This window comes from Hemiscyllium ocellatum, chromosome 48, assembly GCF_020745735.1.
Source record: "Hemiscyllium ocellatum isolate sHemOce1 chromosome 48, sHemOce1.pat.X.cur, whole genome shotgun sequence".
Taxonomy (NCBI): Eukaryota; Metazoa; Chordata; class Chondrichthyes; order Orectolobiformes; family Hemiscylliidae; genus Hemiscyllium; species Hemiscyllium ocellatum.
Window position 1 is genome coordinate 10,882,493 of NC_083448.1, and position 23,539 is coordinate 10,906,031.

General features: G+C 50.4%; 1 protein-coding gene across 5 annotated transcripts in view; it reads left to right on the forward strand.

Moving 5' to 3' along the window:
- The window catches only part of LOC132836850 (fibroblast growth factor receptor 1-like), a 141,384-nt gene extending 121,660 nt beyond the window's left edge, over positions 1–19,724 (forward strand). For all 5 annotated transcript variants that reach the window (XM_060856382.1, XM_060856386.1, XM_060856383.1 and 2 more), the window contains exons 11-18: positions 1,382–1,503; positions 2,932–3,042; positions 4,363–4,553; positions 5,450–5,572; positions 10,611–10,681; positions 11,892–12,029; positions 15,517–15,622; positions 16,920–19,724. In XM_060856382.1, the coding sequence (XP_060712365.1) occupies positions 1,382–1,503; positions 2,932–3,042; positions 4,363–4,553; positions 5,450–5,572; positions 10,611–10,681; positions 11,892–12,029; positions 15,517–15,622; positions 16,920–17,096 (1,039 nt within the window). In that variant the 3' untranslated portion in view covers positions 17,097–19,724. The remainder of the gene's footprint in view (positions 1–1,381; positions 1,504–2,931; positions 3,043–4,362; positions 4,554–5,449; positions 5,573–10,610; positions 10,682–11,891; positions 12,030–15,516; positions 15,623–16,919) is intronic.
- Positions 19,725–23,539: the final 3,815 nt, after the last annotated feature.

A 23,539-nucleotide genomic window follows, 5' to 3' on the forward strand; every position in this document is an offset into this window, starting at 1 on the left:
AGTTAGCACTGCTGCCTCACAGCGCCAATTCCCACCTCGGGCAACTGACTGTGTGGAGTTTGCACGTTCTCCCCGTGTCTGTGTGGGTTTCCTCCAGGTGCTCCGGTTTCCTCCCACAGTCCAAAGATGTGCAGGCCAGGTGAATTGGCCATGCTAAATTGCCCGTAGTGTTCAGTGTAGATTAGGGGAATGGGTCTGGGTGGGTTGCTCTTCAGAGGGTCGGTGTGGACTGGTTGGACTGTAGGGAATCTAATCTAAAAGCCCAGTGAGAGTGTGTGTTCGTGTGCGTACTGAGGGGGTGTCCAGGATCTGTGAGCTGACTTCCCTTTGCCTGGTTCCTGTCAGCAGGGCACTGAGCTGCACGTTCTGAGAAGCCGTCTGCCCCCTCCGATTCCAGCCTGCCCATTGCACAGCCCCTGTTCCAGAGGACAGTGAGAGCCAGAGAATGACCTTGTATTCTCAGGAGCTGCTGTGCTCACCTGAGAGAGTCTGTTTGAATGGAAGGGGGGTCTAAAACTAGAGGGCCTAGGTTGAAGGTAAGAGGGGAGAGAGAGACAACAGGGTCCAGAGGGGCAATTCTTTCACACAGAGGGTGCAGAGTGTCTGGAACAGGCGGCCTGGGACAGTGGTGGAGACGAGTACAGTTTTGTCTTTTCAGAAGCATTTGGCAGGTACATGGACGGGATAAGTATGTAGGGATATGGAGCAAACGCAGGCAGATGGATCTCAATTCATTATGAAAACTGTGCAGCGTGGACAAGTTGCACTGAATGGCCTGTTTCCATGATGGAGACCTCTGTGACTCGAAGGGCCCTGTCCTGGGATCAACTGTCCAGTCATACTTGGGACAAAGTGGTTCATAAAGGAACTCTCACACTTCTTATGTCCCACTGCCCACAGTAGGGAAGGACAGCAAATTCTGTACTGGATAGCTAAGGACCAACAGAACCCAAACAGAAGGGCAATTGGAACATGTCACATTCACAGCTTATCCCTCACTGAGATTGATGCCATTCCACATCTTGGTTCAGATTTGTGGGGGGGGGGGGGGGGAAGAAATATTAGGGTACCCCTTGGGCTGGCGAGGTAGAAGGGACTTGAGGGGCAGTCGGTCATGAGTGAACTGGATAGGGGCATTGAGTTTGGTTTGAGGAAGTGCATGCCTCAATTATCTCGAGCAGAGAATCCTGCCGTTTTCCGAGTGATCTTGGTCAGTGTTGGTCTGCAGGAACTTGCCGGTGTTTTGGAGCGACTTCGGCACAATCCCATTGAAGTGGTGAATGGCTGTATTCTGGACTGTGGGGTGGGTGGTTTGTGATTGGGATGAGTGGAGTGGCGTCGCAGCCACTGAACGCTCTGCCTTTTTCTCTCCGGTGTTCAGGCTGACTCTGGGCAAACCGCTCGGCGAAGGCTGCTTCGGCCAGGTGGTGATGGGTGAGACCATTGGAATAGACAAGGACAAGCCCAACAGGCCTGTTACTGTGGCCGTGAAGATGCTAAAAGGTGGGTGCTGCTGCGTTCGGTGACACCTGTCAGCTCTCGGGTGGGCTGACCTGCTGTTGGGGACGTTTGGCTGGTACGGAGTGTCAGTCTGGGAGGCAGGGGGTTGTTGGAAACGTGAGCTCCCTATTCCCCACTCTTCAGCAGTCTCGTGTGTTGAGAGCCAGTATGTTTAAACATCTCCTGCCCGCCCCTGGGCCCAGACTGAGTCGTCATGTGGCAAAGCTCAGATGTTGGCGCGGTTCCCTGTTCATGGTGAAAGGCCTGGTGCAGGCTCCCTGGCTCATTCCCAGCAATGGGTTGTGTCCCGAGATGGCAACCTTGGCTGAGGTCAGCCAGACCCACCACATTGAGAGGGCACCACATTGGTAATTGCATTGGCACACTGCCAGGCGGGTGCCAGCATTTGCTCACAATCGTGGCGCAGTGACCACTCATACCAGTTTTACGCATCTCTGGGAAATGGTGGCAAACAGAACCGTGGTGGTGCGAGAGCTCTTCACGCACCTCACCCTGTGTTAGCCAGTGAGCAGATTATTTCAGCAGCCAGTCTCACTGCCAGGAACAAAGGAGTCCTTTTTTAAAACACTGCCCCAGCTAATTCATCCTGTAAAAGCTAGAAATGGCAGAGGACAGGGCTGCCCCAGGGGCCAGAGTAATGCAATCTCTCTCTGGCTGCGGGGCACAATTCTGAGGACTGTCTCAGAGTTAGTTTGATTATGGTGGGGTGGCGATCTGATTTGAAACTTAGAGAATACTGAGAGGCCTGGAAAGAGTGGATGTGGAGAACATGTTTTCATGAGAAGCAGAGATGAGCACTCGAGGGCACAGCCTCAGAGTGAAGGGAGCACCCTGTAGGACTGAGATGAGGAGACATTAGTTCAGCCCGAGGGTGGGGAATCTGTGGGACTCATTGCTGCAGAGGGCTGTGCAGACCAAAGTCATGGAGTATATTTCAGACGGAGATAGGTAGGTTTCTGAAAAGTGAAGGGTTATGGTGAGCGGTCCCGAGAAAGAGATTTGAGATTACCTGGAAGCCATGTTGGAATGGTGGAGCAGCCCTGACTTATCTTATGGTGTTGTACAACTGTCCCCTTGTGAAGATTTGAATAACACTCATTAGCTGTGGGGCCACTCGCAGACAGCAGCTGAAATCAGGGGAGGGAAACAGGAACCTATTGTCACATCTGCACAGGAGATAATCACAGTAACGTCGGATAAAGCTGCTTATCCAGAACCTAGAGAGATGAACCTTTCCTCGAGGTCAAATCCAAACAACGCAGCTTAATATTGGGTGCAGAAAGAATCTGAAAGTTACCCTGGGTGTTGTGTTGGCACTAACCTGGTGGATGTGTTGGCTGTGGCCCTTGGCTTGTTGCTGGGGGAAGTGCCCGATGTCATGAGCACTCACATTGCTGCCTTTGTTTACAGGTGATGCCACCGAGAAGGATCTGTCTGACCTGATCTCCGAGATGGAGATGATGAAGATGATCGGAAAACATAAGAACATTATAAACTTGCTTGGGGCTTGCACTCAGGACGGTGAGTACTGGGTGAAGGGTGAGGCACTTCCTCCGAGACACACCGATCTTGTTATCTTCCTTCATTCACCAGTTCCGTCTCAGCCTCAGTTTGGAAAGGATTTTTAAACCACTTTGATGGAGCTCTCTGAGATCCTGACCCAGACCACTGTCCTCCCATCTACTTTCTCAGGCTGGTGTGGGAGTAGCTGATTCCACGGTTCAAACTGATGCCCATGAATGGTGGGTGTGCCCCTGCATGGACACTGTCCAAAACCTCGGACCAACTCCACCCAAGGCCTGCGCCCATCAGTCAGCTCCCTCCCCGACCACCAACACAAGGCGATTCGCCCACTCTGCTGCACCACTGGCTCAGGGCACCACTGCTGGCATTTACCTCCAACAGCAGCACCTTGGAAAAGTGTGACCCGTATCTCTTGGGAAAGCTGGGCTGGTGAGGAGGAGAGATACGGGGACACGTGGGAATGCTACAAGCCCCCAGCCCCACACACCATCCTGCCAAATGCCTTCCAAGAGTGCTGTGGGGTCACAGCACTATGGCTGTACTTGCACCACATGCATTGCCAACAGTGCCACCTTCTCCCGGGCACTCAGTGCTGACTCAGCCATCAACAAATTCCATGTACAATGAGAGTGATGCCGAGCTGTGACAGAGCCTGGCTTCTCCTGGCAATGAGGAGCTTCAGTCTGTGGGGCAGACACAGTACCTGCAGTAAGCTGCCTGGATCAGGCCCGGTCTGATGTCCATTGAGACAGTGCCACCTACCCTGATAGGGAAGGCATGGGCACCAGTACAAAGCCATGAGAGATGGCATTGTGCACCATCTTCAAATTGGCAAAAGGGAAAATCCCCAGAGGGTTGGAAGGTCAGAAGGGATCACACCGCAGAAGGATTGGTAAACAGAAGAGGTCAGTTTGCAATAGGAGGGTCAACCCGGGAGACATGGGAGAGGTGAGCACAAAGTGTCAGCGGATGTTCCAGTGGGTGACCAAGGGGACACCACGCTGTCGAGGGTCCGGTTTTTCTGGTTGGGCTGCCCCCACACAGACAACATCCCACATAGGAGCTTACCCATGGTGCTCTGGGTTGGACCTAACCCCTTCCCCCGGGAAGACAGACCAAGGGGGGATCGTTGTCACGTGACCCTTGGTGTCCATTGGCCACCATGTCTGTGTAGGGCACAGTGACCCCACATCACTTCACCCCTCTCAGAGGATTCAACGTTGGCCTGACATTGTGGAAGTTGCCATAGAAATGCGGTGCTGCCTTGTCCTTCCTTGGTTTGTGTTGGGGACACTAACTTTGGCCGTTTGTTCACAGGCCCTCTGTACGTTATTGTTGAGTTTGCCTCCAAGGGCAACCTTCGTGAATACCTGCGAGCACGCCGTCCCCCTGGAATGGAGTACTGTTCCAACCCCAGCCACGTACCTGTCGAGCAGCTCTCCTTCAAAGACTTGATATCCTGTGGTTACCAGGTATCCAGGGGGATGGAGTACCTGGCATCGAAAAAGGTGAGGAAGAGGAAGGGGGGGAGTCTGTAGAACAGAATACCTCAGCCACGGGTTTGATAAGCTCAAACACCAGCATGTGTGGAACATGGTCTCATGAGAATGCTAGCAGCATCTAGAAGGGCAGAACGACATAGACAGAGCTCTCGCGGTGCCCTTGGGGACTCAGGGAGAGCCCGGCTGGGGCCTTCTGAACAGTTCGGGTCTGTACGTGGAGGGAAGGCTGATTCACATTCATACACATGGAGTGTTACAGAGGTTGGAATGATTGTTTCCGGAGGTTGGGAAGATTGTTTTCTGTGGAGTAATTCCAACAAAGTGTCCTTGCTGTCTGATGCATCCGAGGTTTAGGATGGTCTAACGGCAACATCGGATTCTGAGAGGACTTAACAGGAATAGAAACCGTCCTGTCTCTCGCTCTCTCTCTGTCTCTCTCACGCTCTTTCTCGCTCTCTCGCTCTCTCTCGCGCTCTCTCTCTCTCTCTCTCTCTCTCTCTCTCTCACCCTGCGTCTCCGGAGAATGGGTTGACCATTTTGGGAAGAGATGAGAAAGCATGGATATCTGGATCTCAGGATTGTGAACCCTGCTGTGCTGAGTGTATTCCAGGGTCAGAGTTTGACAGCTGTTTTGATGCAGGGAGAAGGGAGGGATACGGGGCCAGGCTGGCATCGTGAACTGAGTGAGACTGTGGGCCAGGATTTGGGTGGGGGAGAGCAGCAGATTCCAAGGGTTAGACAGTTTACACCTGCTCCACAATATGTGTCTCTGTGCATTAATGAAGCCAGGACCATGGCTACCTGTGTCCAGATACCAGCTGTCACGTCAGGTGGTGAAATACCGGAGGGTGGTGGCGGGTTGGAAGCTGGACAGGCCATGTAATGAGATTTTCTCTCCTCAGTGCATTCACCGGGATTTAGCTGCAAGAAACGTTCTGGTAACTGAGGAAAACGTGATGAAAATTGCTGATTTTGGGCTGGCGCGGGATATCCACCACATCGATTACTACAAGAAGACAACCAATGTAAGTGTCTCTGTGTGAGTGTGTGTTTGTGTCTCTGTCTGTCTGTCTGTCTGTCTGTCTGTCAGCAGACAGCAAGCAAAGGTAGTAAAACTGTTTAACAAGAAGGAAGAGAACACAAGCTTCCTTGGGTGTTTATGGGCTCACATTAGACTCTTCCAACTAGGCACTGTCCTCATGACCTGTCCTACCTGTCCATCTTCCTTCCCACCTATCCGCTCCACCCTCTCCTGTACCTGTACCTTTCCCCATGACATCTACTGCATCCGTTGTACCCGATGTGGTCTCCTCTACATCTGGGAGACAGGACGCCATCTTGGGGATTGTTTCAGAGAACATCTCTGGGACACCCACACCCACCAACCTCACCGCCCTGTGGCTGAACACTTCAACTCCCCCTCCCACTCCGTGCAGATCCTGGGCCTCTTCCACCGCCAAACCATTATCACGTGACCCTGAAGGAAGAACGCCTCATATTCTGCCTTGGGACCCCTGCAACCACATGGGATGAATATGGATTTCAACAGTTTCCTCATTTCCCCTCCCCTGACATTATCCCAGTCCCAAGCCTCCAACTCAGCACCACCCTCCTGACCTGTCCTTCACTCCCCATTGACCTAGCACCATCTCCCCCATCTTCATCCACCTATCTCTTTCTCAGCTACCTTCCCCCCAACACCACCCCTCGCATTTATCTCTCAGTCCCCCAGCCCACAAGCCTCATTCCTGATGAAGGACTGTGTCCAAAACGTCAATTCTCCTGCTCCTCAGACACTGCCTGACCTGCTGTGCGTTTCCAGCACCACACTCTCAACTCTGAGCTCCAACCCTTAGTTTCAACGAACATTGTTGAACTCCATGTTGAGTCCTGAAGGCTGCAGGATGCCCAAGTAGAAAATGAGGTATTATTCTTCCAGCTGACTGCAGCAAGCCTAAGACAAAGATATTAGCAAGGGAACAAGGTGGTGTGTTGAAGTGGAGAATATTCCTGGAAAAATATCCAGGGAAGTTATTTGGGTGGAACTGAGAAATAAGAAAGGGATGATCACCTTATTGGGATTGTATTATAGACCCGCCAATAGTCAGAGGGAAATTGAGAAACAAATTTGTAAGGAGATCTCAGCTATCTGTAAGAATAATAGGGTAGTTATGGTAGGGATTTTAACTTTCCAAACATCGACTGGGACTGCCATAGTGTTAAAGGTTTAGATGGAGAGGAATTTCTGAAGTGCAGACAAGAAAATTTTCTGATTCAGTATGTGGATGAACTAAAGAAGGTGCAAAACTTGACCTCCTCTTGGGAAATAAGGCAGGGCAGGTGACTGAGGTGTCAGTGGGAGAGCACTTGTTTTAAAATAGTGATGGAAAAGGATAGACCAGATCTAAAAGTTGAAGTTCTAAATTGGAGAAAGGCCAATTTTGACGGTATTAGGCAAGAACTTTCTAAGCTGATTGGAGGCAGAGGTTTGCAGGTAAAGGGACGGCTGGAAAATGGGAAGCCTTCAGAAATGAGATGAGGAGAATCCAGAGAAAATATGTTCCTGTCAGGGTGAAGGGGAAGGCTGGTAGGTATAAGGAATACTAGATGACTGGAGAAATTTAGGTTTCGTTTAAGAAAAAGAAGGAAGCATATGTCAGGTATAGACAGGATCGATTGAATGAATCCTTAAAAGAGTATAAAGGCAGTAGGAGTATACTTAAGAGGGAAATCAGGAAGGTAAAACAGGGACATGAGATAGATATTTGGCAAATAGAATTAAGGAGAATCCGGAGAGTATTTACGAATATATTAAGGACAAAAGGGTAACTAGGGAGAGAATAGGGCCCCTCAAAGATCAGCAAGGCAGCCTTTGTGTGGAGCCACAGAAAATGGGGGAGATACTAAATGAATATTTTGCATCAGTATTTACTGTGGAAAAGGATATGGAAGATATAGACTGTAAGGAAATAGATGGTGACATCTTGCAAAATGTCCAGATTGCAGAGGAGGAAGTGCTGGATGTCTTGAAACGGTTAACGGTAGATAAATCTCCAGGACCTGATCAGGTATACCCGAGGACTCTATAGGAAGCTAGAGAAGTGATTGCTGGGCGTTTTACTGAGATATTTGTATCATCGATAGTCACAGGTGAGGTGTCGGAAGACTGGAGATTGGCAAACATGGTGCCACTGTTTAAGAAGGGTGGTAAAGACAAGCCAGGGAACTGTAGACTAGTGAGCCTGACCTCGGTGGTGGGCAAGTTGTTGGAGGGAATCCTGAGGGATAGGATGTACATGTATTTGGAAAGGCAAGGACTGATTCAGGGATAGTCAACATGGCTTTGTGCGTGGGAAATCATGTCTCACAAACTTGATTGAGTTTTTTGAAGAAGTAACAAAGAGGATTGTTGAGGGCAGAGCAGTAGATGTGATGTATATGGACTTCAGTAAGGCGTTTGACAAGGTTCCCCATGGGAGACTGATTAGCAAGGTTAGATCTCAAGGAATACAGGGAGAACTAGCCATTTGGATACAGAACTGATTCAAAGGTAGAAGACAGAGGGTGGTGGTGGAGGGTTGTTTTTCAGACTGGAGGCTTGTGACCAGTGGAGTGCCACAAGGATCGGTGCTGGGCCCTCTACTTTTTGTCATTTACATAAATGATTTGAATGCGAGCATAAGAGTTTCAGTTAGTAAGTTTGCAGATGACACCAAAATTGGAGATGTAGTGGACAGCAAAGAGGGTTACCTCAGATTACAACAGGATCTGGACCAGATGGGCCAAGGGGCTGAGAAGTGGCAGATGGAGTTTAATTCAGATAAATGTGAGGTGCTGCATTTTGGGAAAGCAAATCTTAGCAGGACTTATACACTTAATGGTAAGGTCCTAGGGAGTGTTGCTGAACAAAGAGACCTTGGAGTGCAAGTTCATAGCTCCTTGAAAGTGGAGTCGCAGGTAGATAGGACAGTGAAGAAGGCATTTGGTATGCTTTCTTTTATTGGTCAGAGTATTGACTACAGGAGTTAGGAGGTCATGTTGAGGCTGTACAGGACATTGGTCAGGCCAGTGTTGGAATATTGTGTGCAATTCTGGTCTCCTTCCTATCGAAAGAATGTTCTAAAACCTGAAAGGGTTCAGAAAAGATTTACAAGGATGTTGCCAGGGTTGGAGGGTTTGAGCTACAGGGAGAGGCTGAACAGGCTGGGGCTGTTTTCCCTGGAGCGTCAGAGGATGAGGGGTGACCTTACAGAGGTTTATAAAATCATGAGGGGCATGGATAGGATAAATAGACAAAGTCTTTTCCCTGGGGTGGGGGAATCCAGAACTCGAGGGCATAGGTTTAGGGTGAGAGGGGAAAGTTATAAAAGAGACCTAAGGGGCAACTCTTTCACGCAGAGGGTGGTACGTGTAGAAAGTGGTGGAGGCTGGTACAATTGCAACATTTAAAAGGCATCTGGATGGGTATATGAATAGGAAGGGTTTGGAGGGATATGGGCTGGGTGCTGGCAGGTGGGACTAGATTGGGTTGGGATATCTGGTTGGCATGGACGAGTTGGACCGAAGGGTCTGTTTCCGTGCTGTACAGTTGCAGTTAACTGAAAGCTCCGGATTGTTTTTGCAAGCAGTTGACATTGCTGACTGTACCTTGATGGACAGGGTTTGTAGAGTCAGGAGGTGAGTTAGCTGCTGCAGGATTCTTCCCCACTGTGTCTATTCAGCATGTGTCGTTGAGGTGATCAGGTAGGAAGGCCTAGGAGAGACATTCCTAAAAGCCTGGAGCTTGGCTGTAGGTCATGAGGGTGGCGCAGGTGGTTGGAAGGTCCATGAAAGCTGGTGGCTTCCACCCAGGATTGGCCAGTGAAGCCATTGAGTTTTGAGCAACCATTTTGTTGGTAGTCTGTGAAAGGCGGGTGAATAAATCGTTAAGGACACTAAAAGGAGTGAGAGAAACTGATTGCTCTTTCTGAGGGCTGGTGTAAATGAGATGGGCTGAGTGGCCTCTTGCATCATCGTCATAGAGGAAGACTGGGACATGCCTCAGCTCATCATGCCTGCTTTACGGAGAGTTCCACTTTGCGTTCCTAATTGTTTGGATCTGGAAGACCACAGGAGGAAGTCTCTCGCCACACAGAGCCTCTGCTTATTCAATGTTGGAGTAATCCTCAGCCAAGCCCAGATCCCGGCTGTCTCCTCAGGTACCCTGTACCTTCCCTCAGAATCAGTGGAATCTCTCCTCAGGGTTGGAGTTGGCTGTGTTCAGTCACCACCTGTCTGCCACGTTCGAACTCCCCACTTTGGATTGTTGTCCATCAAATCCTGAACCCATCCTCGTTGACCATCCCCCCGCACAGTGTCTCGCTGCAGATTGGCTTCCACCTGCTTAACCACTTTACTCACCTTGCAATTCAATCAGTGCATGGGTGAGTTTATTTTTTATTTGGCTTCTAACTTTGGCACAATGTGTAAATGAAAGCAGGTCTCTTTTCCACCCCACCCAGATCCTTTCTCAAGTTTGACAACTTCCATCAGGGCCAGAGCCCCAGTCTGGTCAACCTGTCCTGATAAGTGGGTCCCAGTTTGGCATTTCTAAATCCAGCTTCTCCAATGACTCTGTCTCCTTTTGACATGACGGACCCCAGATCTCTGCTCAGGATGCCAAGAGGGGCATGAGCAAAATTCGATTGACACGTAATAACATGACCCAAAAGCATTGCGCTTGCCTCTGGTGCTCCCTGCAGACCTGGCCTCAATCCTTGGGTGAAATCATTGAGCATATCAGAATCTTGCACACACCCCTCCCCAGGCTGTGTTGTCCCACCGTCCGTGATGAACACATGGCAACACTGGGCACCCATGGCAGCGTTAGCCTGCTGTCAAACAGGGACATGATGCTGGGAGCTCGTGTCTCTCCTGCTGCTGGCACAGGGTTGGCCTTTTGTTGAGATGTATGCTGTTGGGAGAGTGTGTTGTGGATTGTTTCTCACTCGGTTGTGTTTGCATGTTCAAGGTCTCACTGCGTGTCTTCACACCTTGGTTTAATCCTGCTCACTGGTTTTTCAGGGCCGGCTGCCTGTCAAATGGATGGCCCCCGAAGCTTTGTTTGATCGAGTATACACACACCAGAGTGACGTGTAAGTAACGCCGAAGGGCTGATCTACCCTGACCCTGCCAGGTGGATGAAATAACAACATTACCAGAAGCTTCCAATCCCTCCCTTCACAGGAACATGATTGCACCCACGTTGACCCTGACTTGGGCATTTCACAAGGCTGAGCAAGAGTAGGGTTAAAGGAGTTAAGATCTTTTATCGTCGAAGCAGGCCATTCAGTCCATCAACCCTCTGACAACCCCCCCCCCCCCCCCAATCCCTGCATGTCCCATGGTTAACCCACCTAGCCTGCACATCGCTGGACTACTCTGGGCAATTTCCCATGAGCAGTCCACCCCGACCCTGCACATCTTTGGATTGTGGGAGGAAACCGGAGCACCCTGAGGAAACTCACTCAAACACAGAGAGAATGAGCAAACTCCACACAGGCAGTCACCCTGAGGCTGGATTCGAACCTGAGACCCTGGTGCTGTGTGGCAGCAGTGCTAACCACTGAGCCTCCGTGCTGTCCTAAGGAGGATCTTAAAGGAGTTGTGGGGCAAGGGGAAAGGGGGTAGGTTTTGGCATTGAACATGGTGGTGGGGGGAAGGGTTGGCTGAGAGCAGCAGGCCCCAGGCCAAATCAGTGGAGCTAGTCAACAGCAGGAGTCAGGCCTGTGGCCTGTTGTTCCTGACTTGCCAAGTGGCTGAGATCTCCAGAGTGGGGGAGGAGTGGGGGAAGGGAGAGTTTGAGATGCAGCATCATGTCTGCCTCCTGAGCCCCTGGTAACAGGAGAGAGACTGCAATGGGTGCCCAGCCTCTTGCCAGAGAGGAGAATGGTCCAAAGGGGTGAGATTTTGCCAAGTGCCTGATTGTCATTGAGGGCCTGTTGTGCACGTGCGTGTCTGTGTGGGTGTGGGTCTGTGTATGTGTGTGTGTCTGTATGTCATTGTGTGTGTGTGTGTGTGTGTGTGTGTGTGTGTGTGTCTGTGTCTGTATGTCATTCTGTGTGTGTGTGTGTGTGTGTGTGTCTGTGTCTGTATGTCATTCTGTGTGTGTGTGTGTCTGTGTGTGTGTTGTGTGTGTGTGTCTGGGTTGGGGTTGTGAGTGTGAGAAAGTGTGTGTGTGTGTGTGTGTGTGTGTGTGTGTGTGTGTGTGGGCGCGTGCCCTAATATGTTGTGAATCACTGCCCTCTGCAGGGTCTCTGTGAGTTGGTGCTCTGACCAGACGCTGTTGTTCCTCTCCCCCCTTAGCTGGTCCTTTGGTGTGCTGCTCTGGGAGATCTTCACACTGGGCGGCTCACCGTACCCTGGCATTCCTGTCGAGGAGCTCTTTAAGCTGCTGAAGGAGGGACACAGGATGGACAAGCCCTCCAACTGCACCAATGAGCTGTGAGTAAAGAGGACACACTGGGGTGTGGCTGGGGTATGTTGCAGAGGGAGCTGGGGATGGAAGCAGTCACCTCCATCCCACCACTTTGGTAATGTCCGAAGGACTCGGCTGAAGGGGACGGCAAGTGTAAACCTCACCTGGTGATCTCCCACCGAGATATGGGCACTGAGACTAACATGGCATGCCAACCTAGAGCCAGTCCCTGTCATCCAGTGAGCAACATCTGTCTCCTGGTCACAAACCGGGGGATAATGGGAGAGAAAGGGCAGCCTGACATACTGCAAGTGAGACCCTGTAGTTAATGAGATGAATGGTCCCCTCTGCTCCCCCCGCCAACCCAGTCTTGTCACACTGTACCACACAATGGTAAAACAGACAGCCAAGGGCTGCACATTGGTGTATGTCTGCCTTGCTGTTTCGAAACCTCGGGGTATTTACAGTGATTCACACCTGAGAATTGAGGGATTCTTTCTGCAGTGCTGCCTATATCCCAGGCCAGCTATGGAGGAAGGCCCTACTGAGCATCACCTCCAGAACACAGTGTGGACACCATGCTGTGTCTGCAAGTTCCAGTCTCTGTTTATCAGGAGTGTCACGAGTGCACTGTGAGTGAGCCTGTCACTGTGATGCAGAACTCTTTATGAATGTTACTGACAGTCCATAGTAAGCCCTCTGTGGAAGAACATTTCACCTGGTTCTGACCATGGCTGGTGTGAACACTCATTACACAGAGTCCCGCTTAGCTCCAGTATGTACTTGCTTCTGGATGTAGGTTTGCTCGCTGAGCTGGAAGGTTTATTTTCAGATGTTTCGTCACCGTACTAGGTACCATCATCAGTGAGCCTCCGGATGAAACACTGGTGGCATGGCCCACTTTCTACTTATGTGTTTGGACTTCCTTGGGTTGGGTGATGTCATTTCCTGTGGTGATGTAATTTCCTGTTTTTTTCTCAGGTGGTGGTAAATGGGATCCAAGTCAATGTGTTTGTTTATAGAGTTCTGGTTGGAATGCCAGGCTTCTAGGAATTCTTGTCTCGTTCCTAGGACAAGCCAAACAGAGACATGCGCGAGAATGGATGTAAAAGGATGCAGCAGGATCTACATCAGTTGGAAAGTTTTTGTTGGCAAAATGGCAGTTGGAGTTTTGTTCAGCCAAGTGTAAGGTGATGCATGTTAGGGGGTCAAATGCAAGAGGAAACTATCCTGGAGATGGCCAGGCATTTAGGTGCATTGATGTACAGAGAGAGAGGTCTTAGGGTTAAAGTGTATAGCTCCCTGAAAGTGGCTGTGTAGAACATTGGTTAGACCACTGTTGGAATATTGCATGCAATTCTGATCTCCTTCCTATCAGAAAGATGTTGTGAAACTTGAAAGGGTTCAGAAAAGATTTGCCAGGGTTGGAAGATTTGAGCTATAGGGAGAGGTTGGATAGACTGGGGCTGTTTTCCCCAGAGCTTCAGAGGCTGCGGGGTGACCTAATTGAGGCTTATAAAATCATGAGGGGCATGGATAGGATAAATAGACAAAATCTTTTCCCCTTGTAGAGGAGTCCAGAACTAGAGGGCACAGATTTAGGGTGAGAGGGGAAAGATATAAAAGAGACCTAAGGGACAACTTTTTCACACAGAGGGTGGTACGTGTATGGAATGAGCTGCCAGAGGATGTGGTGGAGGCTGGTACAATTGCAACATTTAAGAGGCATTTAGATGGGTATATGAATAGGAAGGGATATGGGCCAAATGCTGACAGATGGGACTAGATTAATTCAAGATATTTGGTCTGCATGAATGAATTGGACTGAAGGGTCTGTTTCTGTGCTGTACAGCTGTATGACTCTCGGACAAGTAGCTAAGGTGGTATAGAAGGTGTATAGTGGGCTCACCTTCATCAATCAGGGCATTGAGTGTAAAATTGGGAAGTTGTGTTGCAGCTGTATAAGACTTGAGTTCGGCTGTGTTTGGTATATTACATCCAGCTCTGGGTCACCACACTACTGGAAGGGTCTGGATGCTTTGGAGAGGGTTTTACAATGGGGAGTATATTAGCAATGAGGAGTTTGGGTTGTCCAAGTTTGGGATGTTTTTGCGAGTGTGTTGGAGGTTAAAGGGTGACCTGACAGGAGTGCTCCTGATACAGCAAACATGAGTACAAGTCCCCCCTCCTCCAGAGGAATATAATAACATCTCTGAGCAGATCGATCAGAGCACATCTGGCCAGGACCGAGAGTCCAAGTCTTTTTCCCTGGGATGGAAATGTCAAATAGCCAGGGAACAGAGGTTTAACGCGAGAGAGGAAAAACTTCAAAGAGATGTGTGAGCAAAGGTTTTGACACAGAGGATAGTGAGTACCTGGAACGTGCTGCCAGGGGGAGGGAGGGGGGTGGTTGGAAAGCAGATATGATGACAACATTTGAGCAGCATTTGGACTGAGCAGGCAGAGAGTAAAGGGATTGTGCTGGCAGATGGGATTAGTTTAGAATGACATCATTGTCGGTACAGACATGGTGGGCTGAAGGGTCTGTTCCTGTGCTGTACTGTTCTGTGTTCACTGAGGAAAGTTCCAGTTGAACAGTAAGCTGTTTCTCTCCCGCAGTTAGCAAGCACCAGGTTTTCACAGGACCAGCCCTGCTTGGGGAGTGGTAGGAAGGTGGGGTGGGCAGTGCCCTTGGAGTAAACCATGTGCCCTGGCCAGACCCAACCAGCCAGCTGCCAGGCTCCATCTGGTGATCCGGGACCCCCCGTATGACCGATCTGTCCCATGGATAAGGTGCACCAGGCAGGCAGCTGATCACATTGCGGAGATCAATTTGAAATGGTCCTCCGTGCTTCAGAGAGACAAAGCTGGGAGGTTGGGGTGTACTGAGTATTGTGCAGGTGAATAGTGGTTGGAAAGAGGAGGGGCAGCTGACGGTGACATCCCGGGAGCTGCTTCCTGTTTGTGACCAAAGACAGTGCCTGACCCGTCAGCCTGTTCTGCTGTTTACTGAGGTCCCCTGGCTCTGTTTGTTCTAACCTGAGATCTACACTGCCTGGTGCAGAGACCTGAGGCAGGAGGCCTTATCAAACTCGGCCCCATTCTTCACCAGCTTGATTCCATGACATCACATCACCCGAGTGCTTTGAAATGTTGGTTGTTTTATTCACTGAAGCCAATGAGACACTTGTCTCCTGTCCCCTTCAGTTGTAACTCTGCCCCTTCCTCAAGTAAAATTCTGAAGCACTCACCGAAGGAAATCTCCAGGGTTTTGCTTTGGGGAATTAAGGGAAGCTTGCTGAGGTGCTGCCTGTGTGGAGGAAGCCCTCTTTTTGACCACCACCTCCAGAATACTGACCTGTGCCTGTACTGAACTCTCTGTTCACTGGCTGCAGCATTGAGGCTTTGGTCGTCACTCCAAGCCAGACGAGTGAAGTGGACCTGTTGGCAGTGGGACCTTGCTTTGCAGGGTGGGGGTTGACTAGACTGAATGTGCGTTCTCTTCCTGCCCAGATACATGACAATGAGAGACTGCTGGCATGTAATGCCTTCCCAAAGACCCACCTTCAAGCAGCTGGTCGAAGACCTGGACAGGATTCTGGCAATGACTTCCAACCAGGTGAGGCATGGGTTTTGGCTGGGGAGAACCGGGAGCATGAGTGTGAGAGACATTTGGCCTGTACCAGCCCAACCCTCTGCCTGTCCAACACTGATAGACAGGGGAGCTGAGATGGAACAGCAGCCTCAGTCTATTGATGAACATGGGGTGTCAGTAGGCCATGTTGGTGAGCGCGGGGTGACAGTCGGCCATGTTGGTGAGCGCGGGATGACAGTCGGCCATGTTGGTGAGCGCGGTGTGACAGTCGGCCATGTTGGTGAGCGTGGGATGACAGTCGGCCATGTTGGTGAGCGCGGGATGACAGTCGGCCATGTTGGTGAGCGCGGGGTGACAGTCGGCCATGTTGGTGAGCGCGGGGTGACAGTCGGCCATGTTGGTGAGCGCGGGGTGACAGTCGGCCATGTTGGTGAGCATGGGGTGACAGTCGGCCATGTTGGTGAGCGCGGGGTGACAGTCGGCCATGTTGGTGAGCATGGGGTGACAGTCGGCCATGTTGGTGAGCGCGGGGTGACAGTCGGCCATGTTGGTGAGCATGGGGTGACAGTCGGCCATGTTGGTGAGCATGGGGTGACAGCAACTTTCCACTGGCCCAGGGCTCTCACTCACATGGGTCATCCACACTGGCCAAGTCAGACATTGGCGATGGCCACAGTGTTTTTACATGAGGAGGGGGGGGAGATTGTCCTCCTGAGAAATGGCTTCAACCTGACACTGCCTTCCCCTCACTCAGGAGATCCCCAGTGCTTTGAGAAGCTTTTGTTTCCACACCAGTGGATGGAGCCCACAGCAGCAGATAGTTTAGGGGTTTGAACTGACTGGCATGTTGTCAGCCATTGTCCCCTCTGGCCTACCAGGGGACAGCTATCAGAAAGGACAGGCCCAAATTCAGAACTAGCTGCGTATTCTGAGGCTGGGAGAACTGAAGTTGCATGTTTGGAAATGCTACTGTACGGCCATAATCCAAACATACAATCACACTGGGCGAAAGAAACAATAATATTTGGCTTTGGGAAGGGAATGTGGAAAGGCAAGTTTTCAGCTGCCTGAAACAGAGTGTTGTGAAGAGCAATCCGAGGAGCTGAATGGGAGAGCTGAGAAAGACCGTTTACAAAGAGCTCTTGGAACAGCCTGGATGACGTGTGCTTACAGACCCTTCAGAGTTTGGTTAACTTGGCCGAGCCTACAATCCGGCCTTGCACACTTCTGCTGCCTTGGTGGAGCCTCTCAGTTCCTGGCTAGTCACGGTGTTTATTTGGAGATTGAGTTCATTGCTTATTTTGTCTTGTTGGCTTTGCAGGACTACCTGGACCTGTCTGTCTCCTTGGATCAGTACTCCCCCAGCTTCCCGGATACGAGAAGTTCCACATGCTCCTCCGGTGAAGATTCTGTCTTCTCTCATGAGCCTCTGCCAGAGGAACCCTGCCTTCCCAAGTATCCGGGGCACAGCAACGGATGCCTCAAGCGGAAACACTGAGACTGTAACACCTTGTTCCAGTCTAGCAGAACTCCTTCAGCTTGCCATATTACCCACTGAGTCAAACCTGGTTTCTCTGCACAGCCGTGGGTCGTGACCTGTGGATGTTTGTACCGTCTTGCCCTCTGAGGCTCCTGCCACCACTGTTGACCAACGTTTGCCAGTTTCTCCTGTTTCGACAAAGCCATGAGCCATTTCCTGAGGTGATCTCAGCCATCCTAAAGCATTCTGGGGGAGGACAGGCAGCAATGGCAGCCTTGAGGAGCTGGACTGTGTTGAGTGTCTCAGCCCTTCTCCCGAAACCCCCATCTCCCCACTCTCTCTCCCCCTGGTCTACACGGCCTACAAGAGGCAGCTTCATTCAGACAGATCTGATCAAACTGGTGGACTTGGAGCCAGTGTCAGAGGGATGGTCAACCTCCTGTCACTGGGGAGAAAGGCTCTTTGTGGAGTGGAGGACTCAGGAGGACTTTCAACAAGGACATGGAGGGATCTTCCATTGACCCCAACCTCCCGTGCACTATCTCGCTGTGGACTACACTGAAGTTGCTGCCTGTTTCTCCCTGTGCCTCAGAGCTGGTGTTCTAGTAGGGGACCAACAGACACTAACTGATGCATGGAATGCCATGCCTTTTACACTTGGGAACTTCACTCCAACAGGGTGCAGAAGACAGCTCGACTTATTTTGTAAATATAGCCAAATATGTATAAATATAAATATATTTACATGAAATTTTTTTTTGTAAAGAGAAAAGGTGGTTCCCAGGATATGTACCTGTAGGAGTTAACATATAGATAATCTGTTTGTCTCTTGGCTTTGTTGTTAGCTTGGGCTTTCTGCAGGCTGTCAGTAAAAAAAGGGGTTCAGAGATGAGGGTGTTCTGGTGATGAATTTGGGATTTGCCATAAATAAAGGAAATATATTGGAGTTGGATCTGTTCTATCATGGGGACATGGGGTAGCAGGGAGTTGGGTCTGAGTATCAGCCTCTGAATTCACTGGTCAGACTGGATACCACTGTGGACATTGTGGAATTGGTGTGTTTTCAATGTTTGGTTTTTCCCACCCTTGTGGGATATCCCCAATGGGAGTTCTGACACCAGCTGAGAAAGTTGGCACTCTAAAACAACAACAACAGCTTTCTCCTGCACCTTTCTGAGAGACAGGGGTGTTGGGTCATCCTGTCTGTGCAGCCGAATCACTCGATTTCAACCCCCCACCACCACCCTTCCTCCACTGGGGTCAGGATGTGCCAGTGACAGAGCTAATGCCACACTGCCAACACCAAGAGGGGGTGAGAGCAAGAGGCCAGATTGAGAAGGCTGAGGAAAGTGGGTGAAGGCCTATCTGACTGGAACAGCCTGTCGCCCCTTCCCCGCCATCAGGAGTTTGATGTTCACCGAAACCCTACCCACCCAATAGCAACCCCTCCCGTTGTACAGGGTAGTCAGTATGAAGTTGCTGATGCCAGTGGTTGGGCACGGCGCCATTACAATGAAGATTGCCTCTCCCCACAGCCCACTCATGCTGGTTGGCTCCAACAGCATTACTTCCTGTGAGCAGTGAAAAGAAAGCCCACAGTGTGAAAGCAAGCAGTGTGGGCACACCAGGATGTGTCACATGAGCAGCAACAGCACAGACTTTGTTCAATACAAGCAGTGTGTGCTGCTCTCTCCCAGCTAGTGGGCACAACAGCAAGCTGTGTCAGGTTACTGGTCAGTGGCAGGAGAGAGGATTCCTCTCCCACCCTCACCTTCTCCTCCTGCTGCCCCTCTGACACCCCCTCAGGAAATGCTGGTTGTGGACAGGTCACAGACCTGTCTGTGAAGCTGCAGTGTCATGGTTAATGTTCCCACACGGGGCATGAGTCAATGTGACAGCACACGAGGCCATATTGCCTCTGCACTCACTCTTGGGAAGAAAGTTTTATTCCCCTTCTCCCCATGTCTCCTCAACAGACCAACAGCAGCTCCTTTTTGTGAGTGACAATTAAAACCCAGCCTCTCAGGCACAGCCGTATCAACTTGAGTATAAGAATTGTTTTGTTTTTGCTTTTGCCTTTTGGGTATTTTTTATTTTTTTGTACCCGTTATTGTAAGTCTGTGACCTGTCGTTCCCCCTTAGCTGTGGAGTCTGTTTCTCCCGGTCCGCTCCGCCACCACTTGTTGCGTGTCTGGTTTTCCACTCTGACCCCTCAGCCTCTGGGCACACTCATTTCACAGAACGGGTTTGACGAAAATCCCCCTACCCTGGGGATTCAGCGTCTTTGAGCCGGTAAAATTGATTGCGGGCCTGATCAGACTGTTGCCTTTCCTGTGGGTGAGAAAGAGTTGCTCGAGCCACTATGTCCTGTTTGTATCCTGTGCTCTCAAAGTAAACCAGTGTGTGCCAGAGACAGCCTTGCAACTCACACTCTGGGTGGTCTTTCTCTGCTCTGAGTGAAAAATCACTGAGGGATCACACTTCGAGTTGTGCATGAGTAAACCTGCTTTACCTAATTTATTGTTTTTTTTAAATAAATGATTTTTTTCCCCCTTTTTTTTATAAATGTTTATGCTGGTTTCAAAGTTGACCTGTAGTTATTCTGATATTTACCATTTTTGTGATTAAATTCCTCATGACATTTCACTTGATGTTGTTGTTCTATCTGTGGCCCTTTCCTTTTGTTCCTTGCTGATGTCCCCTCTCTGTGAGTTTTGCATATGACCAGGTTTTCTTGTTGTTTTGTAAACTAACGATGGTGCAAGGCCTTTCTGCCCCTACCCTCGGGTCTCCACCACTGTCTCTCTCTCTGGGCCAACATGTGCAGCTGTAGTCAGGCCTGGCTCCTTCCCAAGAACTTGAGACCTTGGCCTGACCCCTGCCCTTTAACCTTTGTCACCTATCCCTTTGGGAGAAGTCCCAGCATTGATGGGATATTGGCCTCTGACTGTGTGGATAGGCCACAGGAGCTCCCTGAACCCAGCTTTTTAGTATCGCCTGATTAATTCAAGGGTCAAGTTACCTCAGTGTTCAAATACAGCACAACCTGGACAATTTCTAGGTTTCAACTGATCACTGGCAAGTGATGTGTAGGCGACACAAGTGCCAGGCAGTGACCATCTCCAACAAGAAACCAACTAACCATTGCCTCCTTGATGTTCAGGAGCATCACTGAATTCCATCACCACCCCCTTCTGCCATCCCTGTCAACATCCTGGGGGTTACCAGAAACTCAACTTGACCCATCAAATAAACACAGCAGCTGCAAGAGTAGGTCAGAGACCAGGAATACTGCGGTGAGTAACTCACCTCTTGACTCTCCATAGCCTGTCCACCACCTAGAAGGACAAAGGCAGCAGATACTTGGGAACACCACCACGTTCAAGTTTCCCTTCAAGTCACTCACCATCCTGACTTGGAAATATTTCCGCATTCCTTCACTGTCACTGGGTCAAAATCCTGGAATTCCCTCCCTCAGGGCATTGTGGGTAAACCCACAGCAGGTGGACTGCAGTGGTTCAAGAAGGCAGCTCACCCCCACCTACTCCAGGAGCACTAGGGATGGGCATAACGGTTGGCCCAGCCAGTGCTGCCCAGATTACAGGATGCCCCTTGAGTCGCTTTCCCCATTCAGATTGATAAGGACTGCTCTAGCTCTGGATACTGGTTGATGTTTTTTGTACCATCAGCCCCTGGTCCTTCTTACCTTAAGGTTCAACAATACCAGAGGGTTTGACAGATGAAGATTGCATGGTTAAAAGATGGATCAGAAAGGGGAGGTGGATTTCACATGGAAAGGAGGAGGGGGGAGAGCCAGCAGCCAAAGGAATTCTCACGGTGTTGGTGATGACGTTGGAAATGAGGCAGAATTTCTTGAGTCTCTCAAGAGTGGACCCAGAGATGGGGGCAGCCACATAGGGGCAACTCAGTGAACCATTCCAGGTGTTGGGAAGTTGTGAGGAAGTTTTCCTGGATTGTCCAGGTGCCTGCCAAAGGGTACTGGCAGCTGCTTTGAGAGTGTTTTTCCAGGATTGCAGAGCACACCAGCCCCTCAGTGTGCAGAGCCTCCCAGCTCCCAGCTTTAAGGTCCACATCCCAAAGAGGGAGCCAAGCCCATACCTGCTGCTAGCACGGGTTCCTCTGCCTGCACTCCTGCCCTGCCTGGCCGCTGCTGTTGGTTTGCAGCTGCCTCTCTAGGTGGCTATGCCTTGGGGTGCCCAGCTGGTCTCCAACCCTGGCTGCTGGCCCTCTGATGCTCGAATAGGTATGCTGCCCCTCCAGGGAAAGGGCCCAGGTGGTCAAATAGCCAATCCATGAGGAGGGCTCACTCAGGGCCCCATTCAAACCCAATAACTGGAGAGCTCTGCTGAATGGTGCCGTTCACCCTGGTGTTGGTCAGAGTGGATGGACAGAACAGAGCCTGGGGTGTCATGGAGGTTGTATGAATGTGAAGTGGAAGCAAGGGCTGACATGGTCTAGTGAGGCCAAATGGCCTGGTTGGTGTTCGAACTTCCCTGAATGTACATATTTCCTGCTTGTTTGACATGCCTGATGACCAGCGAGAAAGGTTTGGGCTTGGCCAGGTCACTGACTTGACAACGGAGCGGCCAATTGCTCAGGATCTGTATGCTGGCCCTTCCTTGTTTTGATGGGAAGGTGAGGCTGAATGAAGGAGTGTTTGGGCTGGCCATTGTCACCGCCAGGATGTGGCCCATGTGCTATCTGAGCCCTCTGCAGTCGATACCGGAGCCTTACCGCATGAGGACATGTAAAACCCCTGACCCCTGACCCCTGAGCTGGAAGAGACAATGAATCAAACTTGTTTCCCAGTGGTCGTGCTGGTGGGAGGGTCTCTCCTACTGCGCAATTTTTACCAGCCCAGCATTTACTCAACTGGATGAGTCTCCTGGCCTTTCCAAGGCCCAGCGTTAGGACTATGGTCTGTACTGCTCTTCATATCTAGAGTTCCCTTCCCAAATCTCCTGGCTGCCAATTCCAAATCCGGCCTTGCTAAAAGTCACCTGTCAGATAGCCTGTGTTCTTTCTTCCCCAGGCTGCCTCCTGTGGAACACCGAATGTGTTGTCAGGGACTGTGTGGCTGCATTTCTCACTCGGCCTGACCTCACACAGACTGCTCAGAAGTTGACTTGCACTCTGATGGTCTGGCTTCCCTGCCCCCTTCAAACCAAAGCTGTCCCGTGTCCAAGTCCTGCTTGTGGAACATTGAAAGAAGGGGGTATGATCTATCCAAACAGCTGGGGGCCAGAGGGAACAGTGTCTCATGCAGTGACTGAGGTGTTTGTCATGAAAACGTCGCCGACTGTGTGGACCCCATGTCCCATGAGAGCGATGGGATGCTCTGTGCAAACTGTGTGAGAGAGTCAAGTCCAAGTGTGGCATTGCAATGAAATGTTGACATCCATGCTTGAAAATTAACTTTGTCAATGAAAATGCAGCAAGCGTTAAAATAGGAATGGAACACTAGGGCTCTTGGGGCAAACTGAGAGTCAGTGTCTTGTGTTGGTACAATCCATGTCCAGGCCCATAATTCTGTTTCACAACTTTGACCTTCTTTCTCAGGTGGAGTTAGCTGACCAAAGGCCAGGTTCGACTTTGCAAACTCTTACCAGATCTTGGCTTTCCAACCTGGGTTTTCACTCTTTAATCCCCCGGATTCACTTTCATATGAAGTGAATCTTTGGAAGTAGGCTCGCTCCTCAAACGAATTCCTGTAATTCACGAGAGTTTTGTGGCGGCATTAAGCCACGAAGGATAGAGGAAGCCGTGGGGAAATGGTCACAGAGACACGGGGAAGTTGCAAGGTCGATTGATGAAGGTAATGGCAGAACTCCAAGCATCGAGCGGTCAACGTGACTGTTGCTCTGAGGTGGTAAGCTGGTGTCTCCAACGAAAAGGCCACCAAACTCAGGGGGCAGGAGCTGGCCCAGTGATGTATCAAATCCAGTCAGCAATTCAGAAGGAATTGGAGAGTGCGTTTCGAATGGATACGTGTGCTGAGCAGAGTTGCTGTGTTTTAGGGGAAGCGAAATGACACACAAAGGTGAGGTTCATCCATTTTTGTTTATTCGACATGACCATTAATTATTGGCTGTTACTCATTAACTTGTGGCCTAACCCTGATCATGAACTGCTGCCATCTGTGCCAGGGACACACTCAGGCAGTGAGCCCCAGGACTTTGGCCCCGGGACGTTGAGGAGGATGGAAGTTGGGATGACGTGTGACAGGAAGGGACATGAGACACTGCATTCCCAGGCTTGCTCATCTTTCTATCTGGTAAGATGTGAGATAATGACAAACAGGTAGACCCTCCTCACAAGAAACAAAAACACCGAACAGTGGGTTGAATGGCCTGTTCTCATGGTCCGTTCCATGGTATCAGAAATGTTTCCATTGAGGTCCCACAGTAAAAGGTGGGGAGGCCAGTGTGATAACACATGGA